The sequence below is a fragment of the Hipposideros armiger genome, unplaced genomic scaffold, assembly GCF_001890085.2.
Source record: "Hipposideros armiger isolate ML-2016 unplaced genomic scaffold, ASM189008v1 scaffold_169, whole genome shotgun sequence".
Taxonomy (NCBI): domain Eukaryota; kingdom Metazoa; phylum Chordata; class Mammalia; order Chiroptera; family Hipposideridae; genus Hipposideros; species Hipposideros armiger.
Window position 1 is genome coordinate 1,245,493 of NW_017731519.1, and position 19,995 is coordinate 1,265,487.

The window sequence follows — 19,995 nt, forward strand, 5'->3', positions numbered from 1 at the left end:
AAAAATTTTAATCTATATACATAATTTTGCTTAGATTTTATCTCATATTAATAAAATAGTAATACAGAATTTAATGAAGGTGATATCAAATTATTAGACATGTAGAGGAGAAATTACCACTTCTCTTTGGTAATATGGTAATTGTTCAGAGTATTTTAAGTTATTTTAATATTTTTTACCTTACAGAGCTGGCACCCTGCTAAGATATCATAGCTATCCTTTTTGGTTTATTATTGTACAGAATATATCATGCACAGTGTGAACAACCACACTGAGCCAGTATTCAGAATACATCCTTATTATTTGTGAGATTTTCTACATTAAAACGGGGTTGTGGTTGTTAACCAGATTTTAATGCACATGGGCATAGAGGGATGTAGCCGTTTTACTTTCACAATGATTTCTTCCTTCTAAGTCTCCTTGAATATCTAGTAGCTTGAGCTTTTTCTTTGCTACAGCATTTACATGCTATTTTTGTGTTTTCCTTTTCCGCAAAGCAGTATTTTCTAAGACTGTTTATTTATATGCAAATATACCCCAAAATGAACAAAACAGCCCTTTTATTCTTAAAGTAATATGAAAAAAAAAGATTCTGAGAAATGAAAATGTGAAATACAGTAATTTGATTTATAATACAAAATATTTTATAATGGAATGCATATTTAATGACATACATAGAACTACAAATTTCATTTTTGTTTTGTACTAGGAGTATAAACTATATTGAAAAAAATTTTAATGGCAAAAATCAAATGACTGTCTAGTTAAAAGAGAATTGTAACTTAAAATTGAATTACTAGTTTTTCATTCTTTATTGGATTTAAATAATTTATTTTTATTAGCTAATTAAAACTACCAGCACATACTTGAAAATATTCTCTTCAACATCAGGTTTTTCTTTTTTTTTCAGTCTGTGATCAAAACGGGGCGACTGCTAATCAGTCATGAGGCTCCTTTGACGGGCGGTTTTGCATCGGAGATCAGCTCTACAATTCAGGTAGAGTAACTTTTTGGCACTGATTTTAACATTTGTGCAATTGTAGGTGTCTAGTCCAAGAAAAGATTACTTATCACAACACATAAAAGTATTCACTTTTTGGAAATGCACATTTGTCATTTGGTGGTCTAATTATAGTTAATGGTCTAATTACATCATCTAGAAAAGAAATTTTAGAATAATAAAAGCTGAAAATTCCTTCATAGGAAGGAGAAAGTGTCAAATGAGTTTAATAAACTAATGTCAGTTATATTTGCTAGGATAACAAGAACACTTAAATTTGAATGTGATGTTTCTGTCTTGATAAAACTTAAGCTTATTATGAAATATAGTGATTATAAAATTGATCTTAGATTCTCCAGCCTTCACCTTACAAAGAAAAATGAATCTATCAAAAATCAATAATTTAAATTCAATAAATTTCAAAATCAATAGTTTATTAGTTTAATAAGTAATTTTTTGTTATGCTATTGGTAACACTTTAGAAGTGGTTTAAAACATTTCTTTTTTAAAAGTGTTCAGTTAATATGCTGCATATCAGGAAAAGTTACACCTCTTTATGGAGAATTTTTACTTAAAACTAATATTCACATTTATATCACAGATATGAATAAGATGATTTAAATGTTTTATTTCCCTAATTTTTAAAATTAAAAATTAAATAACTATATTTTAAATGTCAAGTATATGCATTTTAAATTCAGAATATCTTTTCAGTTTGCAAACATTTTACTTCTCTTTACTGGTGTTAAGATGACTCTTGTTAAAATACATATAAGTTGAGAATTCCTTTAAGAGTATATGGTTAAAAACTTGATATGATATATGATTATGATATATGAGTAATGATAAGCTTTTATTTTTAAGCTTTTAACCAGTAAACAATGATTTCTACCAATAAAATATCTTTAAGTTCTAATTGACAAAACTAAATATTTTTAAATTAGATGAAGCAAATTTAAACATAAATGTTCTTAAAACTAGATAAAAATAATCCATAATTGTATTCAGAAACAAAATTTATACTGTTATTTTTACATGTTATGTATGTCACTAACAAAATTAAGAAAAGCAAATTGAGTTTTATAGATTTGTTGTTTTCCTATTTATTTTGTAAATTACAATTTGAAACATACTCCTTATCATCATATAACATGCATACCTGGAATTTATTGTGCATTTTATTCATTGAGTAGCATAATGTACTAACTTTGTAAAAAGTGGGGGTTAACAAGAATCATTCTAACACCAAAATGCTATTTCAACTCAGAGGCAAGACTGGAAAAAGAAACTGGGATTTTCTGACTCCTAGTTAATATATAGTTCATTAAACCATTTGAAATGATAGTGACTGTTGCTAATAGAAGTGTTAACCATTATCTGACAGCCTTTTTTTACTTTGACCAATGAATGCCACCTTATTCTTATCTCAGAAGTTTCATTTGCATTTAAATGTAAAAGCAAAACAAGTGGAACATATCTAACTCCTCTTGTGAAGTTTGCTTTCTCTTAAGTGTGCTCCCTAAATTCGATCTCCATAAATTATTAGTAAGCTGCAATAGAATGTAACATTTTTCAAAAAGGGGAGGAATTAGAAAGATTGTCTAACCTAGTGTCTCTTGATCTTGAATAATATGTAGACTGGTGTTGACAGAAAAATATCTCTCAGGTATCAAGAATACAACTTATCAATTCTAGTGTGAGGAGCACCATATGATGAGTTAAACATAGTCACCACAAAAAAGCTACCACCAACAAGATCATAAACACTGAATCAAAATCAGATCCTGAAATTGTGATAATAGGTGCTATAAGTTGTGAATGAGATTATCTAGAATATAATTAAATTTATATCATAATATGAAGACACCAAAACAAGACACTTTGTAACACTCTCAGACTCCCAAGAATATGCACCGAGACCCTCAGGTGTCTGCTGTCTGAGAAATCCTGACCTAACCAACCATATTCCTTTTATAGTAACTGTTTGTCATCCAAAGTGCTTGCGACTTGACTTACCCAGTTTAAAAAGACAGTGGAAGATCTGAGACTTGGACAGGAATATTGAGTAAATGTTGTGTGTATGTATGTGCATTCTGTATTCAAAGCCTCCCCGCCCAAGAGGAATATCGAACAATTTTGGCTTCATTATAAAATGTTCTCTGTTTTTCATGTTAAAATCATTCAACCAACTAACCAGAAAATGAAGGCAATAGTGCAAAATTTGTAGAGGGATCTGCATTTGATATTTTGAGGATTTAGAATTTTATATATTAATATGAGGATGTATTTGAAAATGTTAATAGTTTTTGCTTAATTCTAATTTTATTTGCATAAATGGAAAGTGTGGAAAATGAATTTTAATAAAATGTAATCAACATAGTATCCCCAAAAGCTTGCCTGTTGTGGCTTTTATATATTCATAAGGGAGATTAAAAAGAAGGAAAGAAAGAAAGCAAGCAAGCAAGCAAGGTAGACACCTTGAGAAACTTTCTTCTTTGTTGGTGATAGTGATTGCATATAATTTAGAGTACTCTGGACAATAAAATCTACTTTTCAGTAATTATTTCATGCATGTATTCAACTAAATGCCATGTATTATTTATTAAACATCTTATTTGGAAGGCCTCATTCCCTATTAAAAGTGAAGCCCGTATCAAATTACCAGGGCCTTGGGTTGTTTAAACTGAAATCCCTTAGGTGTGAGATGCAGTTGCTTTTACCACTTGGAAGGAATCATATTTCTCCTATATTTACTTTTGTTGTGTATACTTAGTAGGGTTAAAAAAGATAAAACAGGGTTAAGATACATTGAAAGCCAATATTCTGGGATGACAGGGAAAAGGTACACAGAACGTTTCATTGTTGTCTTGGAAAAGAAGTTTTGATTATGGATGAGAATGATCTATAATTTTGAGCACTATTTATTAAAATACTGAGTTATTCTCTTTGTATTGATGAATGTAAATTTTATGTGAGAGACAGCATACATGAAATAATCTGCTCCATAAACACTATTTTGTGAAGATAATCTGGTAGCTCTTTAAAAGTTCATGGTTAATCTTACAAAATTGCTCTTAAACTAATATTATAATATTTTAAGAGAATGGTTATTAAAAATAAACTACTGTTTTTAAATATATTCAAACCTCAGAGCACCATTTTGTTTTCCTCCAATTCTAAATTATCACCCATATTAAAAATAAAAAATATTGAAGAGAATATAGCACTAAAAAGTATTCTTTTAAGATTATAGTTGTTATTTTTAGATAGAAAAATTATATCATGCTATATATAATTAGATATCAAATAAAGGAATTTTTTTTGCCAGGTGTAGGAAGTACTGCTGGCATTACTATTAAGATTATTTTTAGTTATATAGATAAAATATGAAAAGAATGAATATGAAATATATTCGTATTTTATTTACATAAATATTCAATTTATACCAGACGGTTCTTCCATCATACAAGGAGTTCATCGTATGCAAGTTTGTTCATGCCTGTTGCCTTTTGTTTATAAAGCCATTTATTATTTTAAAAAATTTCATTGTGAACATTAGGTTTGAAGTAACGTTAAACTCACAAAAGTGATTAGGACACTATATTGATTGCATATAAATTTTGGTAGCATATTTATCAATGATTTCTTCATAAAATTAATATAAATGCTCATAAAAATCAAAACCAATACGTCGAATCTAAGGACTGCTTTGTATACCTATTGGATTTAATTTGGAAGTTAACTGGGAAGCAGAACAAGCCGAGGTCTGGTAGATTTGGCTCCCCTCAGGGGAAGATTTCTTGGTCGGTCATCCAAAGCTTCCCTGTCTTTTCCCATCTAATTTTACATTCCCATCTGTTCTCACTTTGGGGCGAGGGAGCTTTTTCCTTCTTTCCTTTGACACACACACCAAAACTTGGAGATGAGCTTCCTTTAGGGAATAGTGCATTCGCATTGTGCACCCTGATTTGTGGAAATGTATAAAGACAACAGAGTTTAGGTAATTCATTGACCTCATTGTATAGGTTGAGCAAAGATTTTGTTTCAAAAAATTATATGAATTAATTTTATGTGATGTTTCTGTTCCTCGGCTTTATATAACCACAGCTTTAAAAATAAATCTTTACTGTGCAAAAAACGTGTTAACCTCATCCATTTCAGTATTCCTCCAAATGAATCTGTATTATGTGTTTTAGAACAAAATATTCAAAATAGGCATTCTTTATTTAACTATTGAGATCAAGTAATTTGTGGTATTTTAGCAGCTTTAAATAGCATATTTTAAGCCTTTTAGAAAGCAACCTTTATTAATTTCGAACACATTCCCATAATGATGAAATAAATCTTGACTCTGATAGGCTTGCGATAATAAAAAAAATGCTTTTTTTTTTTTTCTGGATCCAATGTTTAATAAGAGTTCCAAAAATTTTAGGGACTGGGGTTGGCTTAAAGGTTTCAATTTTTTTTTTTAAACACATGGAACCAATAAGTCTGTAATAAAGAGTCCAATTGGAGAGAATGGTAAGTTTCCATACCATTGTTCCATCCTTTCTGTGCGGTCCCTTTTCCTAGAATAAGAACTCAGAAATTGTGAATACTGACATATAATTTTTAAGGTAATCATATTGTAATAGTTTGAGAGGATTTTTATAGGGTTCATACAAATCATTGTGTAAAAGGGAACTTTCATAATTTCAAGTAAAGGAATTTTGCTTTTCTTACTGTTTCGTGTTAGGATTATATAGTAGGATTTTTTTGTGATGAACTTATTATTACTACTGGATTTACAAGCACTCTATTAAAACATTAATCTGAAGAAGAGGGAAAAAGGTCCTAAGTGGTCTTGGGTTTTTTACCGTCATGGAAATATGTTTAATTAAAGTTACTATGCTTATAAAGTAAGAGTCATCAAACTATCACAGTAGCAATTTGATGAATAGTTTAGTGGAATTTTATAATCTTACTTTTTTTATTTTTAAAGTGGTAATGCAAAAACATTTGCCAACAATCAGGAAAAAAAGATACAGCAATCAGGAAAAATGTACTTCTGTACTAAACTCTATTTAGATGGAACCAGAACATCAGAAAAGCAGTTTAACGCAGAGTGTTCAGATATTTTAATAGGATGCTCTTTTTAAAATGGCATTTTGCTCTAAAGCCTATTGAATGTTCACTAAACAGTTTCTACAGCCATTGATAGGAACCAAAGACTAAATCTTTCAGGGAGGCATCATGGATGGGGCTGCTATATCACTGTAGTTAACCATGCTACTCTTTTGGTCCTCCTCTTTGCCCTGACCACACCTTGTCTCCATCAATGTCTTTTTCTCCTTTGCTTATTAGTGAAAATGTGGCCAAGCCCTCTAATTCTCCTTTTTTCTTGGTCAGTCTCAACCATTTGCATGGCTATTCTTGAAACTTTCAAATTGAAAACTTTCAAGGTTGGCTTTTGAGTGTTAGACTCAAAATTTCAACTTCATGCTAATTTTGATAATGATAAGAAATGTGTATGATAAAATGGCTTATGTGGAGGGATTTTAACATGAAACACAAAAGGTAGACATAGCACATGGCAATCTGCAAGTGTCTAGAAATCAGCTTGTATCAAAATGAGCTCTGTTTCTCCTCAACTTTTTCTGGACCTTTTAAATTGTCTTCTTTAGCTTCTCACGTCTTATCATATTACTATTCATTATTTTCTTAAAACACACATCAAATTTTGTCCATTCCCTTTTGAAAACCTTCAATAGATCATCTTTGGCTGTAGAAATAGGTCTTTACGTCAGCATTCAAGATCCGCATTGGCCCAAACCAGTGTTAGTTCTCGTATCACTTTATGACTCCAGTAGGCTGATTGCACTGACCTATTGCCCCTTGCAACCAACCATTATTGAGTATTCTGGGCACACCCTTAATTCAAGAAATAAGAATCCTTGTTGTAGACACACTTAAATGTTTAGTAGAAGTAGATGCTAAACAGATGATTGATTATACAGTGGCACATGCTAGGATAGAGAAGTATTCAAAAGACTTTGGAATTATAAAATACTTGATCATCTAACCCAGATGTGACAGCTGAGTCAACTCTTAGAGGATGAGTATGACCCTGGGAGTGAAGGTGAGTGGGGATTCCAGGCAGAAGGAACAATATGAATAAGGAGGCAGGAAAAAGATTTGATGTTCTAAGGCTTAAAGTGGTTTGGATACAATCGGAGAGTAGCAGTGGAGCTTGTAGCACAAAGTAAGGGTCAGCCAGTATGTAGGAATTAAATCCGAAAGAATCTTATATGTAATACTGAGGAATTGCTCTGTGTGTGTGTGTGTATGTGTCTGTGTGGAGGAAATAGACATGACAGAGTAGAAACAGCTCACAGAGATATAAATTCCAGTTCTTCCATATAATGTATTTAAAATACACTTTATAAAGTTTCGACAAATAGGAAGTAGTAGGAACTCAAGAAAAATGATCACAATTATTATCATAAGCCATATTATTATAAGGCAAAAGAGCGTAATTAAAGGATTTTAAGCATGAGACTAACCTCAAAAGATTTATCATTTAGGAAAAACACTCTGGCACTTTTGCTGAGGATATATTGGGAGGGGGGAGGCAGGAAGTCACAGAGACTAGTTAAGAAACTATTTGAGTAATCTAGGTAAGAGACTTAAGGGTATTCTAAACTGAGGACGTGGGAGTGGGATTGGAGAGAAAAGTGAATTTTAGAGTATGAGGGAGAATCTGAAGGAAAGACTTACTGACTGATGAGATAGGAATAGGGCAGGGACTGAAGTAGGTGATGAAGAGACAGGCAGGAGTCAAGGATGAGGCTTAGCTTCGTTTCTAAATTGGATGGTTTTTGAATGGAGGTGCAGTTTCACCGAGCTGGGGAATGTTAGAAAACATGCTTAAGCACATATTTTATGGAAGATGATGAATTCATTTTATATTTGTAATATTTGAAATGGGGATGAAAATGTGTCTCTGCCACTCAGGAGAGAATCTAAAGTGTTACCAAAGATTGAGGCATCATCGTCTTGTGGTAATGACTGAGGTCTTATCACACAGGAAAAGGTTAGTCTTTAGATGGGAAGTTTCTGAAGAAGTCCCTAGGTGTATTAACATTGAAGGGAACGAGGGGAAGAAGACCTGTGAAGGAGGGTGAGACGAAGTGGAAACAGAGAAGGAAGAGAGTAGGAGTGAGCCATTACAGAAAAGCAGGCAGAGTTTTCCCAGGGGGTATATGGCCAATTATATTAAATGCTTCTAGAGTTTGTCAGCTGAAGATTGATGGCCATCCCTTGAACATAGCAACTGAAAGACACTGGTGACGTTGATGAAAGCAGAGGAATAGCCATATTGGGAGCCACTTTGTGTTTGGGCTGGTGAGTGAATGAATGGTGAAGATTTGAAATAAAGAATACAGACTGCTATTTCAAGAAACACTACTTTTAAGGAAAGGAGAGGAATAAAGTAGTTAGAAGAGCGTTCAGTCTCTAAATGCTATTTGCTCAGCACGGAATGCCATTTTCTCAGTTGGAATCCCTCCCTGGCAGCCTCCTTAACTTCTCCCTGTCTCTCACCACCTCCTCCCCGTCTTAATCCGCTCCCTTATGCTTCCAGCCCATCTAGCAGATAGGTTTTAAAAATCTCTCAAATCTGCCCTTTTTTCCATTTCCCTAATGAACTCCAAAGGAACTGGAAAAACAAAAAATAGAAAAGAAAACCCAACTACAAAACCTAAAAGAACAATGTAGGAAATAACTGATACTGCGATGGGTAAGACATTTTTAGCAAAAAATAAAAAAGCAGCAGGATCGGTTGTATTGTCACAGATTACTATATCTCTATAAAATGAAAAAAATTGAGTGACAAAAAACAAGTACAATTGATAGGAGCATAACTGGGAAGGTGTTGGAACACATAATGAAAGATTAATATGTATATTGCATTAAGCATTTGTAAATATCAGTAAGGAAATAACTCCTTTATTTAAAAGGTCAGACACAGATTATTTTTAGAATTATTATTGGCCAGTAAACATGATACCATATGCCACTTATTCTGGCTAAAAATGTGACTTTCAAAAATGAAATATTAATATCATTTGTTATCAATAAGAGTGGCATCTCTTAAAAATGAATTATCATTTAGTGTTGATATGATGGTGCAGAGTGAATGTAGAAATTGATTTATTCTTCCAGGAATCAGTTTGGGAATGTGTATCAAGACTTCCTCTGACTCAGGAATTCTAGCAATCGTCACTTTGGAGTTACAGACAAAAATGTATAAAGGCATTCTTCTCAGTGCCAATGCTTTGATAGGCAAATATTGGAAATGATGTTAATGACAACAGGAATATAGTTGAATAAATTATGAATGTTGTGGACTTATTAAAACCATAAAAGAATAGTTGACAACATCATAATATTTGTATGCATATACTATTAAGTGAAAAATCTCACTATGCAATCCTACAGGTGTTTTACTTGCCCAATTTTGTAAAAAGAAAAAGAAAACATACATATATTTTAGGCATAGGAAAAAAGCTTCAAAATAAAACTTCTGTAGATTTATATTTTCTTCCTAATTCTTTATTTTCTATGTACATATATAATAATTTATAGTAATTAAAAGCTGTCTCTCCCACATGGCATGGTAAGTCTTCCAGTTCTTCCTAAGTTGTTTTAAATAAGAAAGCCCATTTTGCTCATAGAGTAGATTTTTAAAATTTCCTATTTTATTTTGACATGTTTTCTTAATCATGTACATTTGAGCTTTGGGGAATTGTCATTCATAGTGATAGTTACATACTCAAATTTGTGATGTGGGATGATTTTAAAACCAGTGAAACCCCACGGCATGGATTTGGTTATTCTGCAGGTTAGTTCTGTCCCCCACATGCATGGTATATTTGCTTCATTGCTCTCGTTATAAAAGTGAAAGCAGCATTATATTGGGCTCTTCATATTATTTAGGTTTCCTGTGTTAATTGGTCAGTGATACTGAGACTAACATTACTCGTGTGTAATGATCCCCTGCTTATGTTCCCCTCTTCCTTTGGTATTAGCTTTACAATGGATGGCCATCATTCTGTCTGAACTCTTTCTGGACATAAGCCAGTCATTGAAAACATGATCCACATTCAATCTCTCTGGGCAATGATAAAGCACCCCAGTTTCTCTAACACAGCCCTTAATATTTTTCCAATCGGAAGTAGTCCCCTTTGAATTCAAAGGTGCATTCATACCAAACCTCCCTTTTTTTCTCCCTTTCTTTGTAACTTCTGGTTTGCATTTTGTTGTGGTTTTTTTGGGATGTCCCAAGACCACTCCTGTCCATCCCATTTAAGACTGACTGATCTGCCATTTGGATGGGAAAAATTAATCTGCTGGAATGTTTGAAAGGCAGTGTGCTCAGCTGAAACGTTGTATTATGAAAGTGTAGTGTTTTATCACAAGGTAGAGATTATTTAAAGGAGTATGTGGATTCTGCAGTAGCCTCCGTTCTGAAAGAAATAGCACCTCCTCAGACTCTCCTGACGCCTCGTCTACAGTGGATCCTCCACCCCTGAGGTTCCATCACATTACTCTATAGAAATGTCCTCATATTCCTTGAAAAGTCTGTAGGTGTCTTTTTTGTTTAGTGTCCTTCCCCCAATGGAAGGCAAACTTCATGTCTGGCTTGTTCACTCCTGTAACCCCAGTGCCTAGAACCATGCCTGACACGAAGCAGGCACCAAATAATTTAAATGAATTGTTTGACCCCAAGCATCATGTTGTTAGCCATTTCTTTGAAAGACACTGATATTCTTGCTGATTTATGTTGTATATAGAAATTCCTAGTCGTAAAAACTGATAGATTGAGTTGCTGCCCTCCCTCATACACCACCACTCCAATTTATTGATGAAAATAAGAAAAGATTTGTCCTTGTAGAGTTAAAGTTACATCAGTTACAGGCACTGATAGTATATGCTTTTGTCCTTCACAATTTCTACTTTGTATCCTTTTGCCAAAGAGTTATTTCTTTTGAATAATCTGGTGTTGCTTTTTTACCCCTCATTATTCTCTAGTGAGGTTAAAAAGGACATTTATGTAGTTACCCAATGACATTTCATAGAATGAATAGACTATTGAATGAGTAAAAGAGATTCTGTAAAGGAAAGCATTACTTCCTTTACACTGTTACAGTGATTTCTATTGTTTGGTACCTTTAAATTGTATTTTAGCACCTGAAGAGTTGTAGTTTCCTTTCAAAGCAATACCTCCTGAACACCTAGTTGTATGCTTAAAGAAAATTAGTATAAATGATTTAAAATATTTCATTCCTTATTTGATGTGAAATAGTTTTTGTATGTGAAAATATATATTTTAAAATGTATAGCCTTGTCTTCCAATTTTTCAAACTATAATAAGGTTATTTAAAATTTTATAAATAAGAGACAGAGAATGTATCCATGACCTGGACAATTTTCTTGGCCACCGTGTACAACATCTTAGGCAACTATGGAGAAGCATATTAAATTTGTAAAGAAATGTGAGGTATGTTTTGTCAGAGTTGCATTCACAATCATTTGGGGCTGGGTTGGCCTCCTCGAGACAGAATTAAATGTTTTAGCTAGTTTGTCATGCATCTTGGTGGGTAGTAAAGTTGCCGTTGAAAGCTTGTTTTATTTTGATAATTTAGTGTACTTAAATTTATAGCTCAAATTAGTTTGTTTTGTTATGGGGCCATCATCTATTTTCATGAAAGAGTTCACAGGTCACCTAAACATAGTTGAGTTTAAAATAGACATTAAAATAGAGATTAACTACTGCAATGACTTTTCTGCTCAGTTTGAATCTAAATACTTGTGAAAATTAAGACAAGTTACAGTCAGCACTTATCAGAAAAACAAGCGGTTGAAAGTGAAAGCTATGAGCAGAAATCATGTAGTTTATAATTGTTTTGATTTTTTAAAATTTATTAATATTAATGAAAGTGTTAAAAATGTTTTAATTTGCTGAAATGTCTGAAAATTTGCATTTGGTTAGGGAAGTGTTGAATATTTTATTTTTTTCAAGTTATATTATTACATAAGGGACTTTATTTTAATTCTTGATCCATTTGAACAGAGATACTTTACTTTTCTGTTTCAGTCCTTTAGAGGATCATATAATGATATTTATTCTTAAGCGAGTTATATATTGCAGATGGCACTGGGAACCTATTTGTCTTCATCAGAACTATTAGGTGAAAAGTATAATTTATTACTATTCTTTTAAGAGCGTCTAAATTTTTATGTTTTAAGAAGTGCCTTAAGATGAATAACATTTCAAAATCCACATTTCTATCATCCACAATTATAGTTGTGTCATTGTTTAAAACAAGTCCTGATTATTTCCTGTTGCTTGAAAGAATTTGTTTGCCCTTTTCATAGCTACATTTCTTTCCTGGATCAATTTTAAATTCCTATCTTAGAATACAAATAGTATAAAATACTCACCATGCCTGCATTATTTAATGCTTTCTGAAACAGACTGAATCTCAGCTTTCCTTGAGATGGCTTGTATTAATGTTCTAGTGCCATTTCTCTCTTTTTTTATTCTACTAGTCTTTAAAGAAGATCAATGGTTAACTCGAGATTGGCAGTTAAAGAAATCAAAACTTACTCTTACCTTTACAGCTTGTTACTGAAGAATCGCCTGCCTCTGCACCCTGTCAATAAATGTATGCATTGTTTTTCAAACTAAGAAATTTTCTGGGCTTGGATTTCTACCTAAGTATGCATAGAGACCAACTTGAATGCATTTTGTGAATAGTATTCCAACATGACACAACCCTATAGTTTAGTTTATTAAAACCAGCTTTCCTGTGGCAGTTCCAAAAATAGTTCAGGTACAGTAAAATAATGAAGTACTATACAATCATTGATAAAATATGATGGAGTGTTTTATTTTGTATGGAGCTATCAATTTACCTAATAAGTTAAACGCAGTATTCATTTTAATAAAACTAGGACCTGGGCTAATCTGTGTTTACAATGAGTCAACATGAGAGAAGCCAAGTCCCTCTGTTAGTGAGCATGACACTTGGATACCTTCTTAGCCCTGCAGGGAGCCACAGCATCTTTTTTCCTCCTTTCCTTCCTTCTTGCCCCTTCCCTTTCTTCCCTTCCCTTTGCTTTTCTTGACAGTTTTGTCTGTGCTAGCCTTGATCTTTGCCACAAAGCTATAATTCTTCCCTCACCACAGACTAAGTAAGCATTATTTTAGGTAGTTTTGCTTATGAAAACCTTTTCCATCCTAGGAGGCAAGAATTAGAAGTGCCCTGTTATATTGGAAGCAGGTAAAGAAGTGAGATTGGATGTAGGCAAATATTTCTTTTTCACGTGGTTGATCAAAGGTGATATTTAAAAAATTATGGAATTACTTAACACCACTTGACAAAGATTTTTAAAGTGGGTCATCTATCAGTATGAAGGGGGAGTGTGTGTCCCTCTAAAGAATATATGAATTAACTTTTTTACTGATAGTTTTTTAAAATTGTATACTGGAATAGGGTATTACATATGAAACTTCCATGTTGTTAATTTCTTCCAAGACTGTCATAGCTAACTGTAATTTTAATGGTGATATTAGACGATATTTACTAAAGTTGAAAAGAGGGGGATTATTATGCTACATAATTAAGAAAGATATACTTCTCAAAATCTGGAATGAAGAAAAAAAAAGCAAGTGGGAGGTCCATAAAACATTTTTAAACAATTTCTTCAAAGAGTAAGCCTGCTTTTCGTATTTTTCCTTCAAAACAAATATCCTCAAAAAAACCCCCCCAAAATCCCATTTTGAAATGCTGGTCATGCTACTTAAAGAAACTTGCTAAATACTTGAAAAGTTCATTTTTCATGACTTTTCTTACTACTTGCCTTGTTATTTAAAATTGGGACAAAATATTATTTTTTCATTGATAAAGAAGCATTTAGTTAATAATCTTAGACAGAGTTATTTCTAACATGATCATTGTGTTAACCTCTATCGAATGGTTATTTAAGGACCAAAGCTGGGCTCACTTGCTACCAGCTAATTACTTGTTTTCCTTGGGAACTTATCCTTGATATGTTTTCTGAGAGGATAGAATTTCATGTTATATAAGTAGAGGTACTTCCCTTGAGATAGTGGGAAGGATAGGTGGGTTTATCAGGTGAATACTAATTCGTTGAAAATCTTTTGCCTTACAACTGTGAAGCCAACAGCCTCTACTGTCTATAGCATTCCCAAACTGATGACTGTTTCGTAGATAAAATCTAAAGTCCATTGTTACAAGGGAAGGTTTTTATTAGTGAAAGTTTGGTTTTTGATGTAATAGACATGTCCCAGTTTCTCTCACACAATCCTTAACATTTTTTCCAGTTGGAAGTAGACCCCTTTGAATTCAAAGGTGCGTTCATACCAAACCTCCCTTTTTTTCTCCCTTTTTTTGTAACTTCTGGTTTGCATTTTGTTGTGTTATTTTGCTGATGTCCCAAGACCACCCCTGTCCATCCCACTTAAGACTGACTGATCTGCCAGTTGGATAGGAAAAATGTGAATATGAATGGTTAACTCTAGATTTGCAGTTAATGAATTCAAAACTTACTCTTACCTTTACAGCTTGTTACTCTTACTTTTACAGCTTGTTACTCAAGAATCTCTGCCCTGCACCCTGTCGATAAATTTATGCATTGTGTTTTAAACCACATAATAAGACTTATCTCTTCATGCTCTATGCAAGTCAAGTGTTTTAAGTGTAATTTCATATTTGTGTTGGTTTTCATGGCCTTTGGTCATCTGTATGTCAAATAGAGCTAATATCTATTTTAGGATACATTTATCTGAAGAAAGAATGTTGAGATATATATAGTATGTGACCACAGAGTTTCGGCTTTCATGTCACGCTAAGGAGAGGTGAACTTGTACGGAGTAGGACAATGAGATGCACTTCTGGTGGCCATACTGCCAAAATTAAGTTATTCCTATTTTGACAAATTTCCCTTTCTTAGTGCTTGACTGGGAAGCTTGTCATAGAGACAGAGGACTTATTTTTGAATTTTGTGAATGATCTCTTGTGAATGCCAAAAACTTATTAAATACCTTTTTTATTTTGCAAAATGTTTAGTTTTGTAATCATGATATTATCAGCATGAAACATGTTGAGGACTAGGCATTTGAAATACTGACTTTTTTGACAAAGCCAATAACGTGTCAAGTAGGTGATAGAAGTATTTTGTAAATATAGCTAGGTAGTGCTATGTATGTTTATGTCAATGTAAACCAATTTGAATTTTCTAGCTAGTCAGACTTTGAAAACAACAACCAATTCTACCATTAATTGTGCCTTTAGCTTTAGACTATATTTTGGATTTGTTTTCTTCAGCTATAGTGTAGAGGGATAAAGGAAAATACATGAAGTTGAGTTGAAACAGAATTCTGGAATAAAGTGTAATATGAGCTGTGCTGTGAAACAAATATTGCAATTTAAACATATGGAACGAAGCAGCATTTTATTTGAACACTCAGATCTGTGGAGTGGCAGCACTACTTACATGCACAAATATGACTGTTAGTGTAAATGGGATGGTGATGCTAAAAATGGTAGAATTTCTAGTGTGCATGGCAAGAAATATAGAAAGGACTTTATTAAAACTAGGAAATAAAAATCATACAGGGAAAAGTTTTCCTGTGATATTGCCTGAACTCAAAGGAGAATTCTGTTGTATCTGGTGGCTTCAGTTAGTTGGATTTATATAATCCTATGTTAAGATCCTCTAGTGTTGTGGTAATGCTACAGTAATAAACCTAGAAGACAGATGTAAAAGAGAACGTATTTTCAAAACTAGCTAAGCCCACTTATGAGTTTAACTGAATAAGTCTATTGGGTTGTCGGAAAAGTCATGATGCATGTTTGCAACAGATGGCACTAGTTCATTTTTGGAAGTACCAGAGTCATTCGCATCTATGATATTTCTATGTCATTTGGCAGCTGACAGTTCTAGCTTCATTCTAAAAAAAAATTGAGCGATTTGATTGAGTTTTGGAGATTTTACAAGTTGAAGATAGAAGACCAAATTGTGCATTTTTGCCATATTTTATTGTTTTACTTCCATAAAGGGAAGAATGTGCATCAAGCTTGTGAAAAGTTGCATAAAGTTTACAGTGACAATGCTCTACAAGAACGTCAGTGCCAGCAATGGTTCATGAAATTCTGTGCTGGTGATTTTGATCTCAATGACACTCCTAGGTCAGGGAGGCCCACCGAGGTTGATTACAACAAAATAAAGGCATTGATCGAGTCAAACCCACATTACATGACATGAGAGATTGCAGAAACATTGAACATCCATCATTCAAGCATTCACGATCACCTGAAGAAGCTGGGATACATAAGCAAGCTCGATATTTTGCTTCCGCATGAACTCAAAGAAGTTCATTTGACGACGCGTATAAACATCTGCAATATGCTCATTAAACGTGAGGAAAACGATCCTTTTTTGAAGTGACTGATAACTGGTGATGAGAAGTGGATTGTTGACAACAATGTGGTGTGCAAATGGTCTTGGTCCCGATGTGATGATTCGCCTCAAACGACATCGAAAGCACACATTCATCAGAGGAAGGTTATGCTTTCAGTGTGGTGGGATTTTAAAGGTGTCGTGTTTTTCGAGCTCCTACCAAGGAACCAAACAATCAATTCAAATGTGTCGGCAATTGGACAGTTTGAATGAATCCATCACCCAGAAACATCCAGAGCACGTTAATTGTAAAGGAGTTGTTCCATCGCGACAATGCAAGACCACACACAAGTTTGATCACCCGTCAAAAATTATTGGAGCTTGGATGGGATGTGTTGCCACACCCACCATACTCGCTTAACCTTGCACCGTCAGCCTTCCACTTGTTTTGCTCTCTTCAAAGCTCTTTGCGTGGTATAACATTCAATTCAGATAAGGCTGTGAGTCAACACCTTGTTCAGTGTTTCGCAAATAAAGACAGGTCCTTCTATGAATGAGGAATTATGAAGCTCACTGAAAGATGGCAAAAGGTTATTGAACAAAACGGGCAATATATCATTGATTGATCTTTGTTCTTTATATCAATAAATGACTTTTGAAAAACAGACAAAATACATCATGACTTTTCTGACAACCCAATAGTAAAAATGGATGATAGAAAGATAAAAGAAACTAAAAATTAGGACAAAACATGTGAAAATTAAAAAAAAAAGAATCTTAGAGAATGTCCAATCCCACCTCCCACTTCCTCTGCTCTGATCTCCCTTGATCCCCTTGAAACTTCTTTGCATGCCCATGAGTTTGTGTCCACACAAACATACATGTGGGACAGACATAGGTGTCTGCATAACAATTAGCAAGACCTAGAGCAAGTCAACAAAAGACTGTGCAGTCAGGTCTGCTGTACCAAAATCTCTTTTTCAAAGAATTAGTCCACCAAAAATGAGAATATTAAGAGTGCTGTCTCTCTTCCCTTCCCTGCCACCCCCTCCCCCCCTTCCTCCCACCTTGTCTTATTTAATGGAAATAGAAACTCTTCAAAAATCCACATTCTTCCTTAGGAATGTCAGTCCTTTATTCTGTAATTCTGTTTATCCTCTTTTATTCATATTACAGCATTGTTTTCTTATCAATTGATGATGTTAATTGGCTTTTGTTTTATGATTTTGTCAATAGGTCAACCTGATGTCCATCATCTGTTTCTTTGTTTTTGCATAGGAAATTGTACCAATTCATAAGATGCCATAGACCAGTGTTTTTCATATCATGCCCACATTTTAGCTCATTAGAGCTATGTCTCTATTTTGTCTTTGCTTTTTATTATACAACTATCAGGTCCACTTAAGTGGGTCTCCAAGAAAATATTAATAGAAACAGCATATCCTAAAAGGAATGTTCTAAAAATGTTCAAGTTTTTCAGTAAATTTTTAAAAATCTTATACATTTTAATGTTTTAAAAATGTACCGAAGTAATCAAGGAATTCAATTACAGGTGATATTGGGCCATTGTAGTCTCAACTAGGTTATTAATTTGAAAGGGATACATTTTTTTTCTAAAGGGTTTTATTTTCTCTAATCTCATTTTTTAACCATTTGTCATTGATTTGTGTGTATTCTGTTTAAGGAAAATGGGGAACATGAAAAGTGAAAATATAATAAAGGACATAGAGCCACCGTTTATTATACCAGATACCATTCTAAGCTCTTTATGTGCATCATTTAATTTATAGTACTATTAACATAAAACTATAATAAAGAATGATACTATAAAATAGAAACCACTGTCATCTTCATTTTACAGGTTAAGGAACTGAGGCAAAGAGAAGGTTAGCAACTTGATCAAGATCACATAGGAAGTAGGTAGTAGATTTGAACCTTGGCTGTCAGATACCAGATTAAATTTCCCTAATATTTGTCTCTGATAGAAAAACAGATACTGTATCTCTATAAAAGTTGAAAAACACTTCTATTCGTTATTTGTAAGAAAGTTTACGAGTAATTGGGACCACTGGAATTGTTAGTCATATAATTACTTTTCAGTTTGTTTTAATACATGACTGACTAAAGTTTTATTGATAGAAAAACAAATACTATAAATAACCCCTAGTTGAATAATCCTTTTTTTTGGTTTTTTTAAGAAGCAAGATAATTTTGCAAGCTATTTATAAAATTGTCAAATTGTGCAACATTTTAAATGTTGACCAATTTTAAAAAAAACACAAGTAAGCATTATTTATAGCATCATATTTGTGATATTGTTGTTTTTGTTCTTTAAGAACTAGATTTTATTTTATGTAATTTTAAAATGTTGTATATAATCTAAGTTCCCAACTACCAATAAACTTCCGTATTACTGATAGGTGAAATTTGGCAAGTAAGCTTTCTTAATGTACAGTTCTTCAAAGAACTAATTGTTAGGTGATATGTCTGCATGTTGTGAATTTTGAGTGTGAAGGTTTTGATCTTTAATTTGATGTTCTATTTGTAATGCTATTTTCCAACATTGGTTAATAACCTTGGTTTATAACCAGATGACTAGATCCTGACCTAAAAAGTAGAAACATAGCTGAAAGAATATTTTTAATATTTTACTATCCTTTAAAATTTTCATTTTACTATGCCCTGCAAGAATGGAAAAGTAGTAATTTAAAAATCAACATTAAATATAAAAGAAGTGAAATCTATAGCAAGTTAATCGTATACCTCTTTTTAAAAAATTGTTTACATTATCAACAAATATGAACAAAAGGCCACTAGACATAAGATTTATTGTGATGATATACTTTGGAAAGGAATATAGGTTTTTAAAAATTTTTATTACTTAGTTGACTCAGTTAAAAGTTCTCAGTGAAAAATAACAGCATCTAAAAAGCACAGCTGACTGTTCTGTGCCAAGTAGTTTCTGGTTACTGATTTCTCTTTATGTGCCTGGTTTTTAGTTTTACTAGAGATTATTTTCATTTGAATTAATTGTTGAATAGATTCGAGGTATTCATAAAACCTTTAGGGAAATTGCATCTCGCTTTATTTGGGCACTGTAGGTTCCGGGGTTGGTAATTTGCAGGCCTAGAGATTGGGCATGGCTTGCTGCTTAGGCAGAGTTTACAACTCAAGCCCTCAGGACAGTATGCTGTGACATCCTGAAGCTGGCAGGTTCCCTCCAAGTGTGGAAGAAGGGAGTAAGCCCCTACTCCAGGTCTGTTTCACTCTCAGTTTTATTTTTAATTTCCCATCTCCCTAATCGTCTTATTATTAGGCCATCTTTCTATTTTCTGTTAATTGTACTTGTTTCAGTGGAGAGAAAAAAGTGTGGAAATAGTGGCTCTTAGATTACTTTGTTTGCTTGCCTAGGCTGATATTTTAAGGAAATCTGTAAACCCTGTTTGCAACCTATGCCATGATGATGGAGATTGCAGGAACATCTAAAATGTCCGAGTGTGAAAATTGGACATGACTTCCTAACAGCT

The 19,995-nt window shown here is 33.2% G+C and overlaps 1 protein-coding gene across 1 annotated transcript in view; it reads left to right on the forward strand.

Moving 5' to 3' along the window:
* BCKDHB (branched chain keto acid dehydrogenase E1 subunit beta) overlaps positions 1–19,995 on the forward strand; it is a 183,712-nt gene that overhangs the window by 125,697 nt on the left and 38,020 nt on the right. Inside the window, exon 9 of the mRNA XM_019651917.1 lies at positions 911–997. Within this exon, the coding sequence (XP_019507462.1) occupies positions 911–997 (87 nt within the window). The remainder of the gene's footprint in view (positions 1–910; positions 998–19,995) is intronic.